The sequence below is a fragment of the Prionailurus bengalensis genome, chromosome D4 (genome assembly GCF_016509475.1).
Source record: "Prionailurus bengalensis isolate Pbe53 chromosome D4, Fcat_Pben_1.1_paternal_pri, whole genome shotgun sequence".
In the NCBI taxonomy this organism is placed as follows: Eukaryota; Metazoa; Chordata; class Mammalia; order Carnivora; family Felidae; genus Prionailurus; species Prionailurus bengalensis.
In genome coordinates, this window is record NC_057359.1 from 71,149,143 (window position 1) to 71,170,155 (window position 21,013).

The 21,013-nt window shown below is 40.3% G+C and overlaps 1 protein-coding gene across 2 annotated transcripts in view; it reads right to left on the reverse strand.

The window, feature by feature from the left end:
* Positions 1-21,013, reverse strand: part of SVEP1 (sushi, von Willebrand factor type A, EGF and pentraxin domain containing 1) — a 199,913-nt gene that overhangs the window by 27,891 nt on the left and 151,009 nt on the right. For both annotated transcript variants that reach the window (XM_043566210.1, XM_043566209.1), the window contains exons 37-40: positions 18,861-19,533; positions 14,013-16,804; positions 11,598-11,823; positions 8,925-9,080 (exon numbers count right to left, since the gene is read on the reverse strand). In XM_043566210.1, the coding sequence (XP_043422145.1) occupies positions 8,925-9,080; positions 11,598-11,823; positions 14,013-16,804; positions 18,861-19,533 (3,847 nt within the window). The remainder of the gene's footprint in view (positions 1-8,924; positions 9,081-11,597; positions 11,824-14,012; positions 16,805-18,860; positions 19,534-21,013) is intronic.

A 21,013-nucleotide genomic window follows, 5' to 3' on the forward strand; every position in this document is an offset into this window, starting at 1 on the left:
CTTCCCTCATCTACTACTGGTTTTCTAGTCATCCAGCTAGCCTGGAAAAGACAATTCTTCTTTTATTGTCTGTTTTCAAAATAATGAAATTGTTCATAAGCATCTTCTAATATTGGTTACCAACTAATTTTCTTTAGTGTCATTATGAGTCTACTATTATTCATGACATATTTGATGTGTTTCAGTCCATTAAGTTACTACCTTATTGAAGCCCAAATGGTCTTATGTTGGCCTGTGGGAGCCTCATCCAGTTGACCCTCAAGGCTTTTTGACACGTAGGCTTTGATAAGTTCCCTGCTATCTCACAGGACAAGTTTTCTTAGCTAATCTTTTATATTTCATGTACCAGACCTGGCATTGGTTATTTCTGATAGTAACTGGACATTAACAATTTTTAAAAGTTTCTAAGATAAGGGGAGCCTGGGTGGCTCAGTTGGTTGAGCATCTGACTCTTGATTTCAGCTCAGGTCACGATCTCGCAGTTCATGAGATAGAGCTCCGGGTCAGGCTGTGTGCTGACAATGTGGAGCCTGCTTGGGATTCTCTCTCTCCCTCTCTCTCACCCCCTCCCCCACTTGTATGCATGCTCTCTCTCTCAAAATAAATAAATACACATTAAAAAATTTTCTAAAACAAGTTTTTAAGATGTTTCTAACATGTAGCCTAGAATGAGAACTATGGCTATAGCACTTCTTCTCAATTTTATAGTTAACACTAAGGTATTTCCAAAAATTTTTAAGGTAAATTACCTACCTCCTCAAATTTAATGACCCATCAAGTTGTTAAATATTAAATTTCAATTATTAAGTTTAAATTTTATACCACTTTACTTCTTAAGAAAATGCAAGATTAGTACTCTAACATGAAGAAATAAATTTCAAAAACAGAAAACCTCTCCAGTTGCAATCAACCATTACATTATCCTCCTTCTTTTCTTTTTTTTAAATCTTTTAAGAAAATGAAATAAGATCCATATATGTCTAGTTCCAGTTTTCATGGACCTATGTTATGACAATTCTGATTGCATGCTCAAAAAATAATAGAACATACTATACAAATTTAACAAATCACTGGCAATGAATACTTCTGTAAAACCCCTATTTAAATACCATTACAACAATAAAACCAGGAAAGAAGTTTCCTGAAAAACCAGATGATGGCATTATGAAATATAAACAAGTCTCTTAAATTTCAAGTTTGATGATATAATCAATCTTCAGCAAAACTGACTCCCGAGAGGAGGGGAGGATGGCAATGCAGGAGGACCCTAGACTTGCCTCATCCCGCACATACAACTAAATAACTATCAAATCATACTAAATGCCACCCCCCCCATCAACTTGAACACTAGCAGAACAGCACCCACAACTTAAGGTAGAGAAGAGGTCACATGGAAGAAGGTAGGAAGTGAAGAAATACAGTTTGAGAGAGAAACAGATTGTGGTCATTGCAGTGGGAAGAAAGCTGCAGTCACAGAGAAGGGTGAGAGGCAGAATAGCATAGAGGGGAGTGCATGGGGAATTCCCATAGCAATTGGCTTGGAAATCAAGAGAGCCTGAATTTCATGAGTTCTGGCAACCAGCAGGGCTTCAAGCCTGGAGTTTTTTTTTTTTTAACGCTTATTTATTTTTGAGACAGAGAGAGACAGAGCATGAACAGGGGAGGAGCAGAGAGAGAGGGAGACACAGAATCCGAAACAGGCTCCAGGCTCTGAGCTGTCAGCACAGAGCCCGATGCGGGGCTCGAACTCACGGACCGGGAGATCATGACCTGAGCCGAAGTCGGACACTTAACCGACCAAGCCACCCAGGCACCCCAAGCCTGGAGTTTTAAAGATCAGTATGCTTGTCTAGAAGAGCTCGGAGGACGTTGGGGCTGCTCTTACAGAGAAGGCAGGCAAACATCCTCGGACATACAGTGTGGACACAGTGATCTGAAGAATGCCTGGGGCATACAGTGGGAAGGTTAGTTGCTTATCTCGGAGCATGTCCTAGAGAGGTAGTGCTCACAGCAGACCCATCTGGGAACAAAGGAACTAGCAGGTGCCATTTCCCTCCCCTACCCTCAGCATAAGTCCAGAGCTACCTGCAGGAACCAGCACAGTGCTGACACTCACTACCTCACTTGCTTACACCAAACCATGCCATCCCATACTCCAGAAGAACCCTGCTTCCCAGTCATGCTTGCCTCAGTCCCAGTGTAGCAGACCTCTCCCTCAGAGGAACAGTCTAAACCCCTGCCAACACCTCATCTCTCAATCTGGGAGTTTTGGAAGACCTTACTTCTGGTGGTCGTGGTGGTGACAGATCTCATTTCACAAACAGACCAGAACACACCTAGTTAAAATGTGCCACATTCAGGTCAGGGACAAACACTGCTCACAATAAGCAAAGAGAACCTCTGCAGACCACTGGCCTGAAGTATAACGAAGCCAGGACACAAAATCAGAGCACATGCGGCACACATTGGAGTTACTCTCAGAAGCACCAGGCCCTGGGGAAAAAGGGACACTACAGTGCAGGGTACTACAGACCTCTTCTTCATAAAGCCATTACCCTCAAGAACAAGAGACGTAGCTGACTTTCCTAACACAGAGAAACTGGCACAGAGAGTTAGACAAAATGAGAAGACAGAGGAATCTGTCCAAATGAAAGAAAGGACAAGGCCACAGCCAAAGATCTAAGCAAGACAGATATAAGTAACATGCCTGATGGAATGTTTAGCAATGATCATAAGGATATTCACTGGACTTGAGAAAAGAGTAGAGGACATCAGTGACATTAACAGAGATAAGGAATAACATAGCAGACAAAGGGCTCAAAAACCAAAATGAGCAACATGCTTAATAGAATGAACAGCAGGCTGGAAGAAGCAAGGAAATGAATTAATGACATAGAACAGAGTAATGAAAAGTAATCAAGCTGTCAAAAAGAGGAAAAAAAAGAATTATGAAAAATGAGGACAGACTTAAGGAACTCAGTGACTCCATGTATTATTGGAGTCTCAGGAGAAGACAGAGAAAAAGCAGTAAAGAATTTATTTGAGGAAATAATATCTGAGAACTTTCCTAATCAGGGGACAGAAACAGATATTCAGATCCAGGAGGCACAGAGAACCCCCAACAAAATCAACAAAAGCAGATCCACGCTAAGACATATTATAACTAAAATGGCAAAATATAGTGATAAAGAAAAATATTAAAAGCAGCAAGGCAAAAGAAGACAGTTACATACAAAGGAAATCCCATAAGGCTATCAGTGAATTTTTCAGCAGAAACTTTCCAAGCCAGAAAGGAGAGGCATGATATATTCAAAGTGCAGAATGAGAAAAAGTCTACAGCCAAGAATATTCTATCCAGCAAGGCTCATTCAGAACAGAAGCAGAGATAAAGAGTTTCCTGGAAAAACAAAAATTAATGGAGTTTGTGACCACTAAACCGGCCTTGCAAGAAATACTAAAGGGGACTCTTTGGGTGGAAAGGAAAGACCAAAAATGACAAGTATGAAGGTAAGAAACACAAAGCAATAAAAATGAGTATTTCTGTAAAAGTCAGTCAAGGAACTCACAAAATAAAAAAGATATAAAATATGACACCATATAACTAAAATGTGGGGAAAAGAGGAGTAAAGAATGGGTTCAAACTTAAATGACCATCAACTTAATATAGAGTACTATATGCAGAAGATGTTATATACAAACCTAATGGTAACCTCAAATTAAAAACCACTAATAAATATGCAAAGAATGAAGAGAAAGAAATCTAAATGTCTTACTAAAGAAAATCAGTAAAACATGAAAGAGAGAATGATAAGAAAGGATCAGAGAAAATCTTCAGAAACAACCACAAAACAAGTAATAAAATGGCAATAAATATATATGTCAATAATTACTTTGAATGGAAATGGGATAAATGCCCCAATCAAAAGACATAGGGTGACAGAATGGATAAAAAAAAACAAAACCCATCTATATATGTTGCCTACAAGAAACTTATTTTAGGCCTAAAGACACCTATCAACTGAAAGTGAGGGGATGGGAGAAACAACTATCACGTACCTGGGTGTCAAAAGTAAGCCAGAGATGCAATACTTACGTAAGACAAAACAGACTAAAACAAAGACTGTAATGAGAGACAAAGAAAGACACTATATAATAATAAAGGGGAAAATCTAACAAGAAGATATAACAATTGTAAATAATTATGCCTCCAACATGAAGCACCCAAACACATAAAATAGTTAATTACAAACATAAAGGATCTGATTGACAGTAATACAATAATAGTAGGGGACTTCAACACTCCACTTCAATCAATGGACAGATCATCAAAACAAAAAGTCAACAAGGAAACAATGGCTTTGAATGACACACTGGAACACATGGATTTAACGGAAATATTCAGAACATTCAATCCTAAAACAGCAGATTAGGCATTCTTTTCAAGCACACATGGGACATTTTCCAGATCACATATTAAGTGACAAAACAAGCCTCAACAAATTCAAAAAGATAAAAGCCATACCATGCATCTTCTCTGATCACAACACCATAAAGACAGAAATCAACCACAAGAAAAAAATCTAGAAAAAACACAAATACATGCAGTTTAAATAAAATGCTTTAAACAATGAATGGGTCAACCTGGAAATAAAAGGAGAAATAAAAAATACAATGAAACAAATGAAAATGAAAACACATCAGCTCAAAACCTCTGGATGCATCAAAAATGCTTACAAAGAGGGAAGTTTATAGCAGTATAGGCCACCTCCAGAACCAAGAAAATCTCACATAAACAACCTAACCTTACACCTAAAGGAGCTAGAAAAAGAACAACAAGCAAAACCTGAAACCAGCAGAAGGAAGTAAATGATAAAGATAAGAGCAGAAATAAATGATATAGACAATGAAAAAAATAGAACAGATACATGAAACCAGGAGCTGGTTCTGTGAAAAAAAATCAATGAAATCCACCTAGCTAGACTTATCAAAAAGAAAAGGAAAAGGCCTCAGAGACATAAAATCACCATTGAGAGAGGAGAAATAACAAACAACACCAGAGAAATACAAATATTTTTAAGAGAATATTATGAAAAACTATATGCCAAAAAATTGGATAACCTGGAAGAAATGGAAAAATTCCTAGAAACATAGAAACTACAAAAACTGAAATAGGAAGAAATAGAAAACTTGAACAGACTGATAGCCACCAAAGTCCAGGACCAGATGGCTTCACAAGTGAATTCTAGCAAACATTTAAAGAAGAGTTAATACCCATACCTTCTCAAAATATTCCAAAAAACAGACGAGGAAGGAAAACTTCCAAATTCATTCTATGAGGCCAGCATTACCCTGATACCAAAACCAGATAAAGACATCACAAAAAAAGAGAACTATAGGCCAGTATCTCTGATGAACATAGATGAAGTATTCTCAACAAAGTACTAGCAAACCAAATCCAACAATATGTTAAAAAATCATTCACCACGATCAATTGGGATTTATTCCTTGGTTGCAAGGATGATTCAATATTCACAAATCAATCAACATGATACATCGTATCAGTAAGAGAAAGGATAAGAATCATACAATCTTTTCAATAGATGCAGAGAAAGCATTTGACAAAGTACAACATCCATTCACAAAAAAAAAAAAACCCCTCAACAAAGTAGGTTTAGAGGGAGCATATCTCAACATAATAAAAGCCATATATGAAAAACCCACAGCTAACATCATCCTCAATGGGGAAAACATGAGAGCTTTTCTCCTAAGGTCAGGAAAAAGACAAGGATGTCCACTCTTACCACTTTTAGTCAACATAGTACTGGAAGTCCTAGCTACAGCAATCAGACAAAAAGAAGAAATAAAAGGCATCCAAACTGGCAAGGAAGAAGTCAAACTTTCACTGTTTGAAGAAGACATGATAGGGGCGCCTGGGTGGCGCAGTCGGTTAAGCGTCCGACTTCAGCCAGGTCACGATCTCATGGTCCATGAGTTTGAGCCCCGCGTCAGGCTCTGGGCTGATGGCTCAGAGCCTGGAGCCTGTTTCCGATTCTGTGTCTCCCTCTCTCTCTGCCCCTCCCCCGTTCATGCTCTGTCTCTCTCTGTCCCAAAAATAAATAAACGTTGAAGAAGACATGATACTCTATATAGAAAACCCAAGACTCCACCAAAAAACTTCTAGAACTGATAAACAAATTCAGTAAAATCACAGGATTCAAAATCAATCCACAGAAATCTGTTGCATTTCTATACACCAATAATGAAGCAACAGAAAGAGAAATTCAGAAAACAATCCCATTTATAACTGCACCCAAAATAATAAGATACTTAGAATAAAACTAACTGAAGAGGTGAAAGACCTGTACTCTGAAAACTATAAAACACTGATGAAAGAAATTGAAGATGACAGAAAGAAATGGAAAAACATCCCATGCTCGTGGATTGGAAGAAATAATATCGTTAGAATGTCTATAATACCCAAAGCAATCTATACCTTTAATGAAATCCCCATCAAAATACCAACAGCATTTTTCACATAACTAGAACAAATAATCCTAACATTTGTATGGAACCATAAAAGACCCTGAATCGCCAAAGCAATCTTGAAAAAAAAAGCAAAGCTGGAGACATCACAATTCCAGACTTAAGTTACATAACAAAACTGTAATCATCAAAACAGTATGGTACTGGCACACAAAAAAAGACACACAGATCAATGAAACAGAACAAAATGCAGAAATAAACCCACAATTTATGGTCAACTACTCTTTGATAAGGCAGGAAAGAATATCCAGTGGAAAAAAGGCAGTCTCTTCCACAAATGGTGTTGGAAAAACTGGATGGCAACATGCCAAAAAATGAAATTAGACCACTTTATTGCACCATAGACAAAAATAAATTTAAAACGGATTAAAGATCTAAATGTGAGACTTGAACCATAAATTCCTAGAGGAAAACATAAGCAGTAGTCTCTATGATATCAGTCATAACAACATTTTTCTAGCTAGGTCTCCTCAGGCAAGAGAAACAAAAGCCACAATAAACTATCGGGACTACATCAAAATAACAAGCTTCTACAGGGGTGTCTGGCTGGCTCAGTTGGTGGAACATGCAACTCTTGACCTTGGGGTTGTGAGTTCAAGCCCCACGTTGTATGTAGAGATTACTTAAAGATAATAAATCTTAAAAAAGAAAAGCTTCTGCATAGTGAAGGAAATAATCAACAAAACTAAAGGGCAACCTATGGAATGGGAGAAGATGTTTGCAAATGACATATTCGATATAGGGTTAGTATCCAAAATATATAAAGTACTTATATAACTCAACACATCCAAAACAAATAACCCAATTAAAAATGGGCAGAAGACATGAACAGACATTTCTCCACAGAAGACATACAAATGGCCGACAGATACATGAAAAAATGCTTAACATCCCTCATCATCAGGGAAATGCAAATCAAAACTACGATGAGATATCACCTCACACCTGTCAGAATGGCTAAAATCAAAAACACAAGAAACAACAGGTATTGGTGAGTTTGTGGAGTGGAATGGAATGGAATGGAATGGAATGGAATATTAGCCATAAAAAGGCTGAAATCTTGCCATTTGCAATGACATGGATGGATCTAGGGAGTATAATGCTAAGCGAAATAAGTCAGTCAGAGAGACAAATATCATATGATTTCACTCATATGTGGAATTTAAGAAACAAAAAAAAATGAACAAAGGGGGATAAAAAGAGAGAGACAAAGCAAGAAACAGACACTTAACTATAGAGAACAAACTGATGGTGACCAGGAGGGAGGGAGGTGGGGGGAACAGGTGAAATAGGTGATGAGGATTAGGAGTGCACTTGTCATGATGATCACTGGGTGATTAAAATAAAAACTTTTAAAAAAATGCAGCTTTCCCACCAAAGTAAATAGGCTGCTGATGGGGTTTTAATATTACAAACCAGGAGTGGTCTTGAGACTAACTTGGTATTCAGCTAGAACTGCTCTGAGGATTTTTAGGCCACACCTGCCAGGTGGCAACCTAGCATTTCTACCAAGAACTCTCCAAAGTATTTAAACCCATTGCTTGAGGAAATCCTAGTTTGTGTACATCAGTCCCTATGGTTACCTCCCCACAGTGACAGATGGACTGGCCTGTTACACAGTAGGATTAACAAGAGGCCAAAACACAAGCTTAAATGGCCAACTAAAGTAACAATAAAAGTCTTGTGGCTGGTATACTAGTTTCCTCTTCCTTTTCATGGCTCTGATTCTTTTGTAATTTGAGACTTACTTTGTTTTTTTAAAATTATAAGTCATTTAAAAAAATTAAAAAATGTTTTTAACCTTTATTTTTGAGAGAGAGAGTGTGAGCGGAGGAGGGGCAGAGAGAGAGGGAGACACAGAATCCAAAGCAGCCTCTAGGCTCTGGGCTGTCAGCACAGGCCTGACGTGGGGCTTGAACTCACGGACCGTGAGATCATGACCTGAGGTGAAGTCGGACGCTTAACCGACTGAGCTACTCAGGCTCCGCCCCCCAACTTTTTTTTTTTTAATGTTTATTTATTTTTGAGAGAGAGAAAGAGAGACAGAGTGCAAGCAGGGGAGGGGCAGAGAGAGAGGGAGTCACAGAATCTGAAGCAGGCTCCTGGCTCTGGGCTGTCAGCACAGGGTCCAACGTGGGACTTGAACCTGTGGACTGGGAGATCAGGACCTGAGCCGAAGCTGGACGCTTAAAGGAACCACCCACGCTCCCCAATTATAAGTCACTTCAAATATTTCTTGGAAAGTGTTAGGATGTAAGGTAACAAAGTATAAAAAAATCTTTTAGGACCAGAACCAGTGAAACAAATTGGTATTATACTAAAAATGTTCCCAGAATACTCAAAAAACAAATTGATTCTAGTTAAACAATTTGTTCACTTACCTCTAATTCATAGCCAGGTTCACACTGATAAATAACTGTGCTTTCAAAAGTAAATTTACTGCCAAACACGAACCCATGTTCTGGACTTTCAGGTTTCCCACAAGAAACTGGACTGCAGGATTCATCAGAAAATGGTGGCTCCCAGGTGCCATCAAGCTAAATGACAAATGACAGATTAGAAGTTACACTTAAGAGTTAATACATATGAATGAAGTTTGCAAATATTGGCAGAGCAGAATAATCCCTAAAATGATGATCCTAGAATTTGGTTCTACTTCTGATACGTATAGTCTGTGGCCTTAAAAAACACACATTAGTTATTAGATGCCCTTGTTAGTTATCACTGAACAATTTTAGACATTTCTCAAACACATAAAACAAGCATTTTCTTCCTAATAGAAACCATTAAAATATCAAGAATGCCAAGAAGTGTGGTTTCATTATGATGCATGAGGACTGGATGGTTGATACAAATACTCCAGGGCATCCTTATATCCTGATACCAATCTATCCTCACTTTTCACTTTATTTCCCACTGCCATGGTCAGAGTTAACATTTTTCAACCTTCTATTTAAGTGAAGTGAGGCATACACAGATGTTTCCCTTAAAGACTGTTATTCTCTTGCTAATATTCTTCTGTTTTCCTTGAGGAAACAGTGCATGAGCTCATTAACAGTCAATAACAGGACTTCAGGCTAAACCCTTTATTCTATATATGAGGCAGAATTAATCTTATACATATGTCTGCCTCATAGTTAACCATTCCCGTAGTGTCGGAAGTGTTAGTTGTATCTAATTTTTCAATACTATGAATGGTGCTTCAATAAAGATACCTTTTTGCATAAATTGTTCTGGGTATTACTATTAACTTTTAAAAACTACATAATACTGTTTTCTTTTGATACATCTGAAACCTGTTTTGGCATATTTTAATCCCCCCCCTCCCCCGCATTGGTTACTTCATTATATCAGAGTAATTTGTTTACTAATGGTTCCTTTCTCCATGGACTTGTGGTGACTCCTTTATCAAGATGTACTTGGATTTATTTCTTCCGTTCCACTCATTTTCCTTTCTGCTGAGTCTACACCAATAGCACACTGATAGGACCTTTGTAATTCTGTAATATGTCATCATTTCAGGAAAGGCTGGACCTCCTGTACTCATGTTTCAAACTTCATAGTGATCTTCTCATCCATTTATTCTATGAAGGACAGAATCATTTTGCTCTATCAAGATAAAATATTTCTAGGCACTGAACATAGTGTTACACAATTTGTGCATCTAAACACTTATAAAGGGTCTATTCTACCTTTCAGACCAAAATTCAAACCCAAAACTCAGTTGTGTGAGGGTTAGGGGTCATACCTTGTGTAGAGAAAGTGAGGAAGGTTGTCAAAAATAAATTACTGATTCAGAAAAAAACAGCATAGTCACCAGTATTTGGGGTCCCACAGGGCACATGGAGGGGCACTCGATTGTTCACACACCCAACCCGGAGAAGCTCTGGGAGAACATCGAATTATTCCCTTAAACATGGTGGGACGAATTTCCCATTAGCTTATTTCAAACAGTTCAGGGTCTTTGAAAAAGCTTCCCCTCAAACTGCTTCAGTTCTAAATCTAAAAGGGATAACCTGGAAACAATACCAATTTTGAGAGCGTGGTTCCCCCCGCCAGTCATCTGGCCTGCTTCCTGTGATGTTCCTGTTTTTAGGTTTGGCAGAAACCAATCACTGAGTATGCATGACTTATAAATGGAAAACTGGGAGGAGAATGAAATAGTTCTTGAGTCCCTGCTAAATGTCAGGCATGTACTAGATGCTTTATTAACATTAATTAAATCCTTGCAATTACTGATTTACAAATAAAACAAGTTGGGGGAACATAAGGCCACAGAGCCTATAAATACTGAGATGCAGTTCAAAGGAATGTTTAAGGTAAAACTTATTTCTAGACCATGCAGCCTGCTCCCCACCTTCAACTCCTCCCTCCCCCAACTCCAGAAACAGAAGAATATATCAATAACTCATTTTATTTTTCTTTCTCTGGCTCATCTTATGGAAGCTAGGAGAAGGGGATGTGCTAGGAATATCTTCTATCTATGGTATTGATCTAGGTCCTTTCCCCCATTAATTCTCTAGTTTTTTGTTCTAATCATACAAGACACACACTATTATACACATTTTTTTTCAAATAAGGAACCTGAAGCTTAGACATTTTAAGTAACTTTCTTAAAGTCATACAAGTAGTAGGTAGCAGAGACAGCATTTGACTCTATTGTTTCTGCGACTTTTGTTTTTTCTACTAAAACTAGAGACATTTGCTCTCAATCAGGGCTCAGTTCCCACACAAAGACACACTTTACAGGACTTATGTATGAGCCACCTGACTTATGGTTAATTTTTCATGAATATTTTGTTATAGATATTTGAACACTTTATCTAACTTTGGCACTTTTTATCTACTCTTGGCATTTTCTTAGTTTAAAAATGGGAATATTGAAAAGAAAGATGCTTTATATTTCTACCAAAAAAACTTCTCAAATTCTTGACACAATTGGAAACTTGAGACATTTTTTTTTCAGGGCTGCAAAATACTGCTTGTGTGGACACACACACATTTAATATATGTAAATGAGTTACAAATACATGTTCTAAGGCAGTGAATCTTACCTGACATGCTGATATGTTAACTCCCTCATAGATATACCCTTCTTCACAGGACACAGAAACTTGCTTATTCACACTGAAATCATCCCCGTGAACAAGTATACGTGTTATATTTGCTGGCAGAGGACATTTTTTAGGACTGCAGGAGATTCTCTCAGGAAACCAATGACCGTCTTTCTGACAGGTGAATGTGTCTATAGCTGTATCCATCACATAACCTTCTAGACATCTGGAATGGAAAAGCCAAATGAGTGTCTTAAAGGGAGTACAATACAGCTGGTGACTTATTCTTGGATTTAAGATGATGTTCCAACACTCAGTGGAGATTTTATGTGACATATTAAAACTGATTCAAAGCTCAAGGGAATGGTGCTGCCATGCAAAAAACAAAACAAAACAAAACAAAAAACAACAGAACGAGGACAATCAGATCAGTCCTCAGTTGTCCACGCCAAGGATTAACCAAGGCTACAGTTGATTTAAATGTTGTTGACATTATTTACCTTTCTTGCAGGTAATATTAACATTGAATTCACTTTTATTCTGAAAATAGCTAACAGTTCTAAAAATTCTAGACAAAGTCCAAAATAGACTCAGATATTAACAAGAATACGACATAATTAATATTTATTGGGTATCTATTTGTGCCAAGCACTGTTCTAAGTCCTTGATAGAGGGCATTTCTTTTAATCCTGAAAGGCAGATACTGTTATGTCACAAACTATGAGTTTGGTATTCAAACTCAAATCAAACTGGCTCTAAAATACTCTGATTTTTAGAATTTGCATTTATTTATTTAGCGAATGTTCACATAGCACTTATTAAATTCCAGTCACTGTTCTAAGTGCTCTACAACTATTAATTGATTTCATTTTAATGTCAACCCTATGGGTAGGTATGATTATCTTTATTCCCATTTGGCAGATGATCTGACTGACACCAGAGATACCCCAGGAAGTGACAGAGCTGAGATTTCTGCCTACGGAGTCCGGTTCCAGAGTCCGGTTCCAGAGTCCATGCTTTCACTGCCGTACTACACTGCCGCTTAAGTTGAACCATTTAATTAACTAACATTGACTAGGTGGATATATATATATATTTTTTAATGTCACAAATCACCAAGCTGGAGAGGACTCACTTTTGCAAACTTGTAATCTGTTTACTACAAGATCTGAAACACCATCAACACACAACAAGGAAGAACAAACAAGGGGGGTCTTGAGAAAGAGGTGATATCGGGATTTCTCAAGATATCTCACACATCAACATCCAAAGAGAAAGCTGAAAATATATTTCAAAAGCAAGGGATAACTGTTGTTTTTCTTCTTGGTGCATGATATACTACTCTTTGGCTTTCTTGTCATTAAGGATCCTCCTGTGGGTTTATTCTTACCGCAATTAGGAGAAAAGGAAGGTAGGGCTAAAATGCCCACAAGAACAGTTACTGAATTATTAACATCTAAGAAGCCAATATGTGAAAGATAATCCATAACTCCTTCACAGACGTGAGTCAAATCTAAGTTGATTTGGAGGGTTGATATATTTAGGGACATTCATTTCAATAACAGAAATTAATTTATAGATTTATTCTGTATTCTCTCATTTCTTTTTAAGAATGCATTGTAGGGGCGCCTGGGTGGCGCAGTCGGTTAAGCGTCCGACTTCAGCCAGGTCACGATCTCGCGGTCCGTGCGTTCGAGCCCCGCGTCAGGCTCTGGGCTGATGGCTCAGAGCCTGGAGCCTGTTTCCGATTCTGTGTCTCCCTCTCTCTCTGCCCCTCCCCCGTTCATGCTCTGTCTCTCTCTGTCCCAAAAATAAATAAACGTTGAAAAAAAAATTAAAAAAAAAAAAGAAAAAAAAAAGAATGCATTGTAGATAGGGAACTTTATAGAAAAACTCACTATTTGTGCATTAAATGCTTAGTTTGTTCAAAATGCGAAGTCTGAAAGGTTCCTTAAGATATCTCCCTATTTATATTTATCAGTGAAGGTATATGCTTTTTGACCTGAATTCTTCAGCTTTTGCCTAATATGTCCAATATTTGCATGTATGGATGTAACCATAAAGTGGTATCATAAAGAAATTTACCAGCATGATGTTTAAAAGAAAAAAGAGCCTTGTGACTTAAGAGATAGGAAAGCTAGCTAGAGAATCTTACTGTTTCATGAAGATCAACAGAATATGATAATCATGATACTTGTATTAGGAACTACAATCTGAAAATGTAGTTTAGTTTTTATAGACAATGGACTTCTACATAATTATGAATAGAATAAGGCCAAGGGGTTAAAAACTTCAGTTTTGGGAGAGCAGTCCAGAGGTGGTATTTTCCCAATTTGCTAAATTTTTGACCGAGTGCTTTTTATTTTACCGCCCTCCTGCCTGCACCCTTTGGAGATTCTAGAGCCACGGTCTTACCTGAGTGTCACTTTACTTTCATAGGTGTGTGACTCTCCAGTTGCTACTGCATTGGCGACAGATGGTGGGGGTCCACAGGACAGGGGCTCACAGACTGGATAAGGCTGGCTCCATGTCCCCTCCTCGGTACAAATCAGATCTGAACTCCCTTGGATGACATACCCGGATCTGCAGTTGTAAGTTATCGCATTTTCCTCCAAAGAGCCGCTCTCACTGATGAATGCATTTGGTATCGTTGGGGGAGAACCACAAGAAGCGTGTTCACAGTGTGGGAAGACAGAGCTCCACTGGCCATTGGCTTCACAGGTGATTTCAGAAGCTCCATGGAGCTTGAAGCCTTTGAAGCACTGAATCTGGGTTGCCTTTCCACAGCCAAAATCTGTCCCGTTGACAGCTCCATTTTGAATTACTGGTGTGGAACACCTGCAAGGCAGGCAGGAAGGTGGGCTGCCGCTCCAGGAGCCGTTGGAAAGGCACCTTCTTGAAGGACTGCCATGGAGCTTATAACCAGGAAAGCACTGATACTGTATATGCCCCCCGTGATAAAAGGAGAAGCCATTAGAAAAGCCATGGGGAAGATCTTCAGGAGGGCCACAGTTGACTGGCTTACAGAAAGGAAACTCTGTATCCCAGTTGCCATCTGATTGACAGGTGAGTCTTGGAGCACCATGCAACACGTAGCCCTCCTGACAGTGGAACACCACTTCCTTCCCAAAGCCATAGTCCAAGCCATCCATCACTCCATTTGTCAACTGCGGTGGGGTAGCACATCTGACAGGCACACAGAGGGGAGTGGTTCCACTCCAATTTCCATCGGCAAGACAAACACGACTCCTGGCACCCTCGAGTAAGAACCCTACATTGCAAGTGTACTCAACCTCTTTTTGAAATGTATATTCATCTCCTTTCACCTGGCCGTTGGCTGAGACTGGAGGTGAACCACAGTCCACAGGGATGCAGATTGGCTCATTCCCATCCCAATTTTTATTTTGTTGGCATGTTCTCCTCTCGTTGCCATTCAACACATACCCAGGATTACACTCATAGAACACCACACTCAGGTAGGTGTAGTTGCTTCCTTTGACAGAGCCATTCATAACTGGATTTGGTTTTTTGCATGAAATGGCCTCACAGGTTGGGGAAGCACCACTCCACTCTCTATTCTGTAGACAAAGTCTTATGTCAGAGCCCACCAGAATGTGCCCAGGTTTGCAGCTATACTGTATAGCACTGCCCATGGTAGTCTCTGTAAAATGCATAAAGCCATTTTCAGGAGCAACAGGCAAGTCACATTCAATTGAAATACAGGAAGGTGCACTGCCATTCCACGTTCCATCTTCCTGGCAGATCAGTATAGGGTTCCCCAAAAGTTCATATCCTGGATTACAGGTGTATGAAACCACGGTGCCATGTGGAAAGTGTGATAAATGTGCAGTAGGAGATCCCTTTGTGTTTCCCCAGGATTTAGTCACTGCTCCCAGGTGATGAGGAGGGAGAGGAGTCCGATATGGAACTTCCATCAAGTCCTCTTCTTGGTCAAAATATCCTTGACCACCTTTGACCTTAGTACAGTCTCCAAAATCAATATGAGGAGGGAGACCACAGTCTATGGTTACACATGTTGGTATGGAGCCTGACCATCCTGACTCTTCACAGGTCTGCATGGCATGACCAGCTACATGGAACCCAGGAAAGCAGCTGTAGATGATCATGGCACCGAAGCTATAATCTGCACCCTCTACAAAACCATTTTCAATGGGTTGTGGGGGATTACAGTGGATCGCACTGCATGATGGGACATCCACATCCCAATCACCTGTCTCTAAACAAGTCAAGGCTTTGGGACCTTGAAGCCTGAAGCCTCGGTCACAAGAATATATAACGCTTTGCCCATAGTGTAGGTCTGTATAAGAGAATTTGCCATTCAAAATCTCCTTGGGTTTTGGGCACTCAATGGGTTTACAGGTGGGTTTTCCTCCGAGCCAGTGACCATTTTCTCCACAAAGGGTGGTAGTATTTCCCACCAACTCATAGCCTGGCTTGCAGGTATAGAGAGCTGTGCTGAGATAGGCAAGACCTTGCACATCGATGATGCCATTGAGAATTTCCTCAGGTTGGGGACATTCCACTGGGACACATTCTGGCAGTGGGGAACTCCAGGTACCATCAGCTTGGCAGGAGGTGGTAGGATTCCCTCTTAGGAAAAATCCATCCACGCAAGAATACTCGACAGTACTTCCAAAATGAAGACTGGAAGAGGGAGCGGGGACACCAAAGGGAATTAGGGGAGGTGGGAGGCAAAGAACCATCTTGCAAACAGGAAAAGAATCATTCCATTGCTGTGATAGCAAGCATTTCAGGACAGGGGGGCCCTGAAGGGCATGTCCTTCTTTACAAGAAAATGTCACCATTCCTACTTCACTAGCTAATTCCTTCAGGACGAGCTGGTTTTCCAAGAGGGGTGGCTCTGGGCACCTGGAAGGCACACACTTCTGGTTTGGCTTCTTATTCCATTTGCCAGACTTCAGGCATGTCCAAGAATGATCACCAATGAGCTCATAACCCTCATTACAGAAAAACTGAACCTTGGACCCTACTTCAAAAATTTCTCCTTTCATGTAGCCATTCTGGATTGGGGGAGGTTTTCCACAGTTGAGGGGGATGCATGACAGAGGGGATTCACTGTACCAGTGGCGATTGGCTTGGCAAACAAATACAGGACTTCCAACTGCTTTGTAGCCTGGATTACATCGGTATCTCGCTTCACTCTCAAAGATCCTGCCAGTTGCATGCTGTATAACAGGGAGAAAACAATTAAGCACAGTTTGTATAACAAATCATATGGTTGACTAAATACTGTGAATAATAATTTAAAAATTAAGCTAAAAATACCTATGTTAAAATGAATCCATTAAGGCATAAGTAAATATAGACTTCTGTTTTTTTTTCAGTAGGTCCACTCTATTTTTAATAAGCGAAAAGGATAGGTCAAATTAGGTAATCTCTACTGCAGAAATTTTTACCATAGGGTTGAGCCCCTAATTGGTAAAAGACCAACCGTTTAAAATTGATGATTTGATGGAACACTACCAAAAATTATAAATTACTTAGTTCAAAAAAATCTTGCTCACCAAAGCAATGCTGGAGTGTGTTGCTTTAATCACAGAAAAGGAAACATACACATACAAACATACATCTATTTGTTAATGTTGTTAAAAAAGAAGCAAACAAAATATGTTTCATGGATATATTCCTAACAGTACCATCAGAGTTTTTTGTGTTCATTCTTAACATACTTCAAAAAAATTGCTGCTCTGAGGATGGGAAATAAAAAAGTAATACTTCATCTTTTAAACAGAAAGTTAATACTCATGATCTCAACATTTAAATAAATAAGTGCTTAATATAAGAACAAGTCCTTTTCTTTCTCTTTCTTTCTCTTTCTTTCTTTCTTTCTTTCTTTCTCTTTCTCTCTCTCGCTTCCTTCCTTCCTTCCTTTTCCTTCCTTCCTTCCTTCCTTCCTTCCTTCCTTCCTTCCTTCCTTCCTTTCTTAAAAAATGTTTAAGTAGGCTTCACACCCAGTGTGGAGTCCAGTACAGGGTTGAACTCATAATCCTGAGATCAAGACTTGAGCTCAGATCAAAAGTCAGACACTTCACTGACTGAGCCACCCAGGTGCCCCAATAACAGATCATTGTCAGGCAGTATGAAAGACGAATTAGTTATGAAAGCTTTAAAAGGATTATCATGGTAATGTCTAGCTTCCACGCTATAGTGAACTTCTCATTCTAGTAGACATAATTATTTGTTTTGTGCATTTATTTCTTGGGCACCCACCCCCATGCACATAAGCACCATACCATCAGAGGCCTAAGCTGTGTTGTTAAATACCAGCTTTCTGATTCTTACCTGGCACCTAGTAGGAGCTCCAGAGATATTTGTCAAAGAAACAGATGAAGAAAGCTCCCTTATCTTATATACACCCTCTTCCAATGGAATGCTAATACAGCTGAGCAAAGGTGTCAAACAGAAGGTTGTTACTGTTGTTTTAGAATATAAAGGAGAAAAGGTATTATGTATGTGTGGGTTTTTACACAGTGTTTAATTAGAATATTGTCTCTTTAAAATGGTCCTTGATTTGGGGAAATAGATCCTCATTACTGTTTTCTTTTTTGTTTAAGTAGGCTTCATGCCCAGTGCAGAGCTCAACATGGGGCTTGAATTAATTACCAGGAGATCAAGACCTGAGACCAAGAGTCGGATGCTCAACTGACTGAGCCACGCAGGTGCCTCTTACTACCATTTTCTTGATGGACTTCATGAGAAGGCACATATTAATATGAAAGGAAGATATGTGTGGATCTGAGAGAGCTCTTTGTCCTGGTGAATCTACCGTTGGGTCCGCTGAAAGAAACTTGCAGAAGCTGCATTATAGTGAACGGGTGGTTCACGCCATCTGCTGTTTAAAAATTAGAAATGATACCAGATGTCTACAGGTTCCATTAGACCTTGTTTTCTACAAAATCTACGTCCATCTTGGAATAACTTCTTCTACAAAGCAAAACAATATTGTATTAAAATTGGTTTATTCTAACTTCATAGTTAGGACCAAGGTGTTGCTACAAAGCACTTCAAATGTCTCTACGCCAGCAGAAGGTAGAAACTCTACATTAAAAGGATTCCTAACCTCTATCAACTTCTTGCCAATACTCACTACCTATAGGGTTAGCCACTTCTGCTTTTCAACAGTTAATTTGTTCAATGCCCTGCTTCCGAATCCCCGGTTAGATGCAGTGGACTAGCTGTCAGTGACAAAAGCCGCGAACTACTCACTCATCAGTCTCTTACCTCCAGAAAGCCATTCTCAACCTTAGGTGGTTCACTGCAAGACACAGGGTGGCATGTGGGTGTGGGGCTACTCCACTGTCCTGTGGCTTCACAGGTGCTCTTCTTCTCCCCTTTGATGTAGAACCCTCTGTTGCAGCTGTAAGCCACAATGGCTCCAAAACTGTAGTTTGATCCACTTGCATAGCCATTCAGGATGCTTGGTGGCTCTCCACACCGCACGGGGATGCACCGGATGGACATGGGGGAAGGGCTCCACTGCCCGCCTCTCAAACATTCAATCTTTGCTGAGGTGTTCAGTACAAAACCTTCTGTGCATTTAAAGCTCACAACTGACCCTGCTGCAAATTTTGCTTTGCTCACAGATTCCAAGATGCTATAGGAAACAGATGGAGGCTTTTCACAGAAATGAGCTATACAACGGGGCATGGCCTGACCTTCTGGGGGAACCCACTTGCCCTGGGCATTGCAAAGGAGCTGGGAATTGTCTGCCAGGCTGTAACCATCTGAGCAATAGTAGAATGCAATGTCTCCAAATAACCGATGGGCAGTCTCTGGAGAGGCGTGTTCCACGTTGGGGGGCTCATCGCAGGAGACAGCCAAACACTGCTGGTTACTTCCATTCCACTTGCCATTGGCCAGGCATTCAATGGTGTCAGGACCAGCGAGGGTATAGCTATGAGATTGGCAGGAAGGGAACAATAACTAAGCATAATATTTGAGAAAAGGTATTTGCATCTTTGTATATTCTGTTTTTATTTTTTTATCCTTCCAAAAATGATTTTGCTTTCATTTGTTATTCTTTAAAATAGTATTTGCTAAGATGGAGGCATAGTAGGGGGACCCTAGGCTCATCTCGTCCCTCAAACACAACTAGACAGCTATCAAATCATTCTGAATAACCAAGAAATCGACCTGAGGACGGACAGAACAAACTGCACAACTAGAGGGTGAGAAGAAGCCACATCAAGAAAGTGCAGAGACGGTTTGGGGGAGAAATGGATCACAGGTGCTGCAGAGGGGAGAAAGCCCTGGTGGCAGACACAGGCGACAGAGAAAGCCCTCAGGGAAATGCACACAGAGAGTGCTTCCCCAAAGCGATTGGCTGGGAAAATGAGAGGGGTTGATTTTCGTGAGTTTTTGCAACCAGCAGGGCTTGAAGACTGGAGTTTTAAAGATCGGCAGGCGTGGCTGGTGTAGAGCTGCCCTGCTCCCGGAGAGAAGGCAGGCAAGCGGCCCAGGGGCAGATGGCGCGATCTGAAGAACACCTAAGCCACACGAGGAGACTGTTTGCTCTTCTTGGACAGCATCCGTGGGAGGTGGCATTCACAGAGTTACCTCTGCAGGGACAAAACAGCCGGCAGGCACCATGTCTCCCCCTTGCCCCACAGCATGAATGCAGAGCCACTGGCAGTAAACAGCACAGCACCGACGCTGGCTGCCTGACCTGCTTACACCAGGTCCCACAGCCCCGAGCTCTGCTGCTACCGCCCTTCTCTGGGCAAGTCTGCCCCAGCACCGATGCAGTGGGCTCCTTTCCCTTTCAGACCAGCACAAACCCCTGCCCACATCATGTCTTCTGACCAGAAAGTTCTGTAAGGCTTCAGCTCTAGTGGAGGTAGTATCAGATCTTACTGAACAAGCAGAGCAGGGCACATCTACTTAAGGCTCACTATACTCTGGCCAAGGACCAAACACTGCCCACAGCAGGCAAGGAGAGCCTCAGCAGATGACTGGCCTAAAGGACAGAGCAGCTAAAACATAGCACCAGAGTGTATTCAGCACATATTGGACACCCCCGGGAGCCCCAGGCCCTGGACACCATATGACCTCTTCTTCACAAAGCCGTTCCTCTCAGAAGCAGGAAGCGTAACAGGTTTTTCCAACACAGAGAAGAAGACAGAGCCAGACAAAATTCCAAGACAGAGGAATTCATCCCAAAGGAAACAACATAATAAGGTCATGGCCAGAGAGATCTTATTGAAACAGATATAAACAATGTGCCTGATGGAGAATTTAAAGCGACAATCATAAGGATACGTGTTGGGATTGAGAAAAGAATGGAAGACTTTAGGGAGGCCCTCCACAGAGATTATGGAACTAAAAAATAAGCAGTCAGAAGTGAAAAATGCAGTAACTGAGATCAGAAATAGACG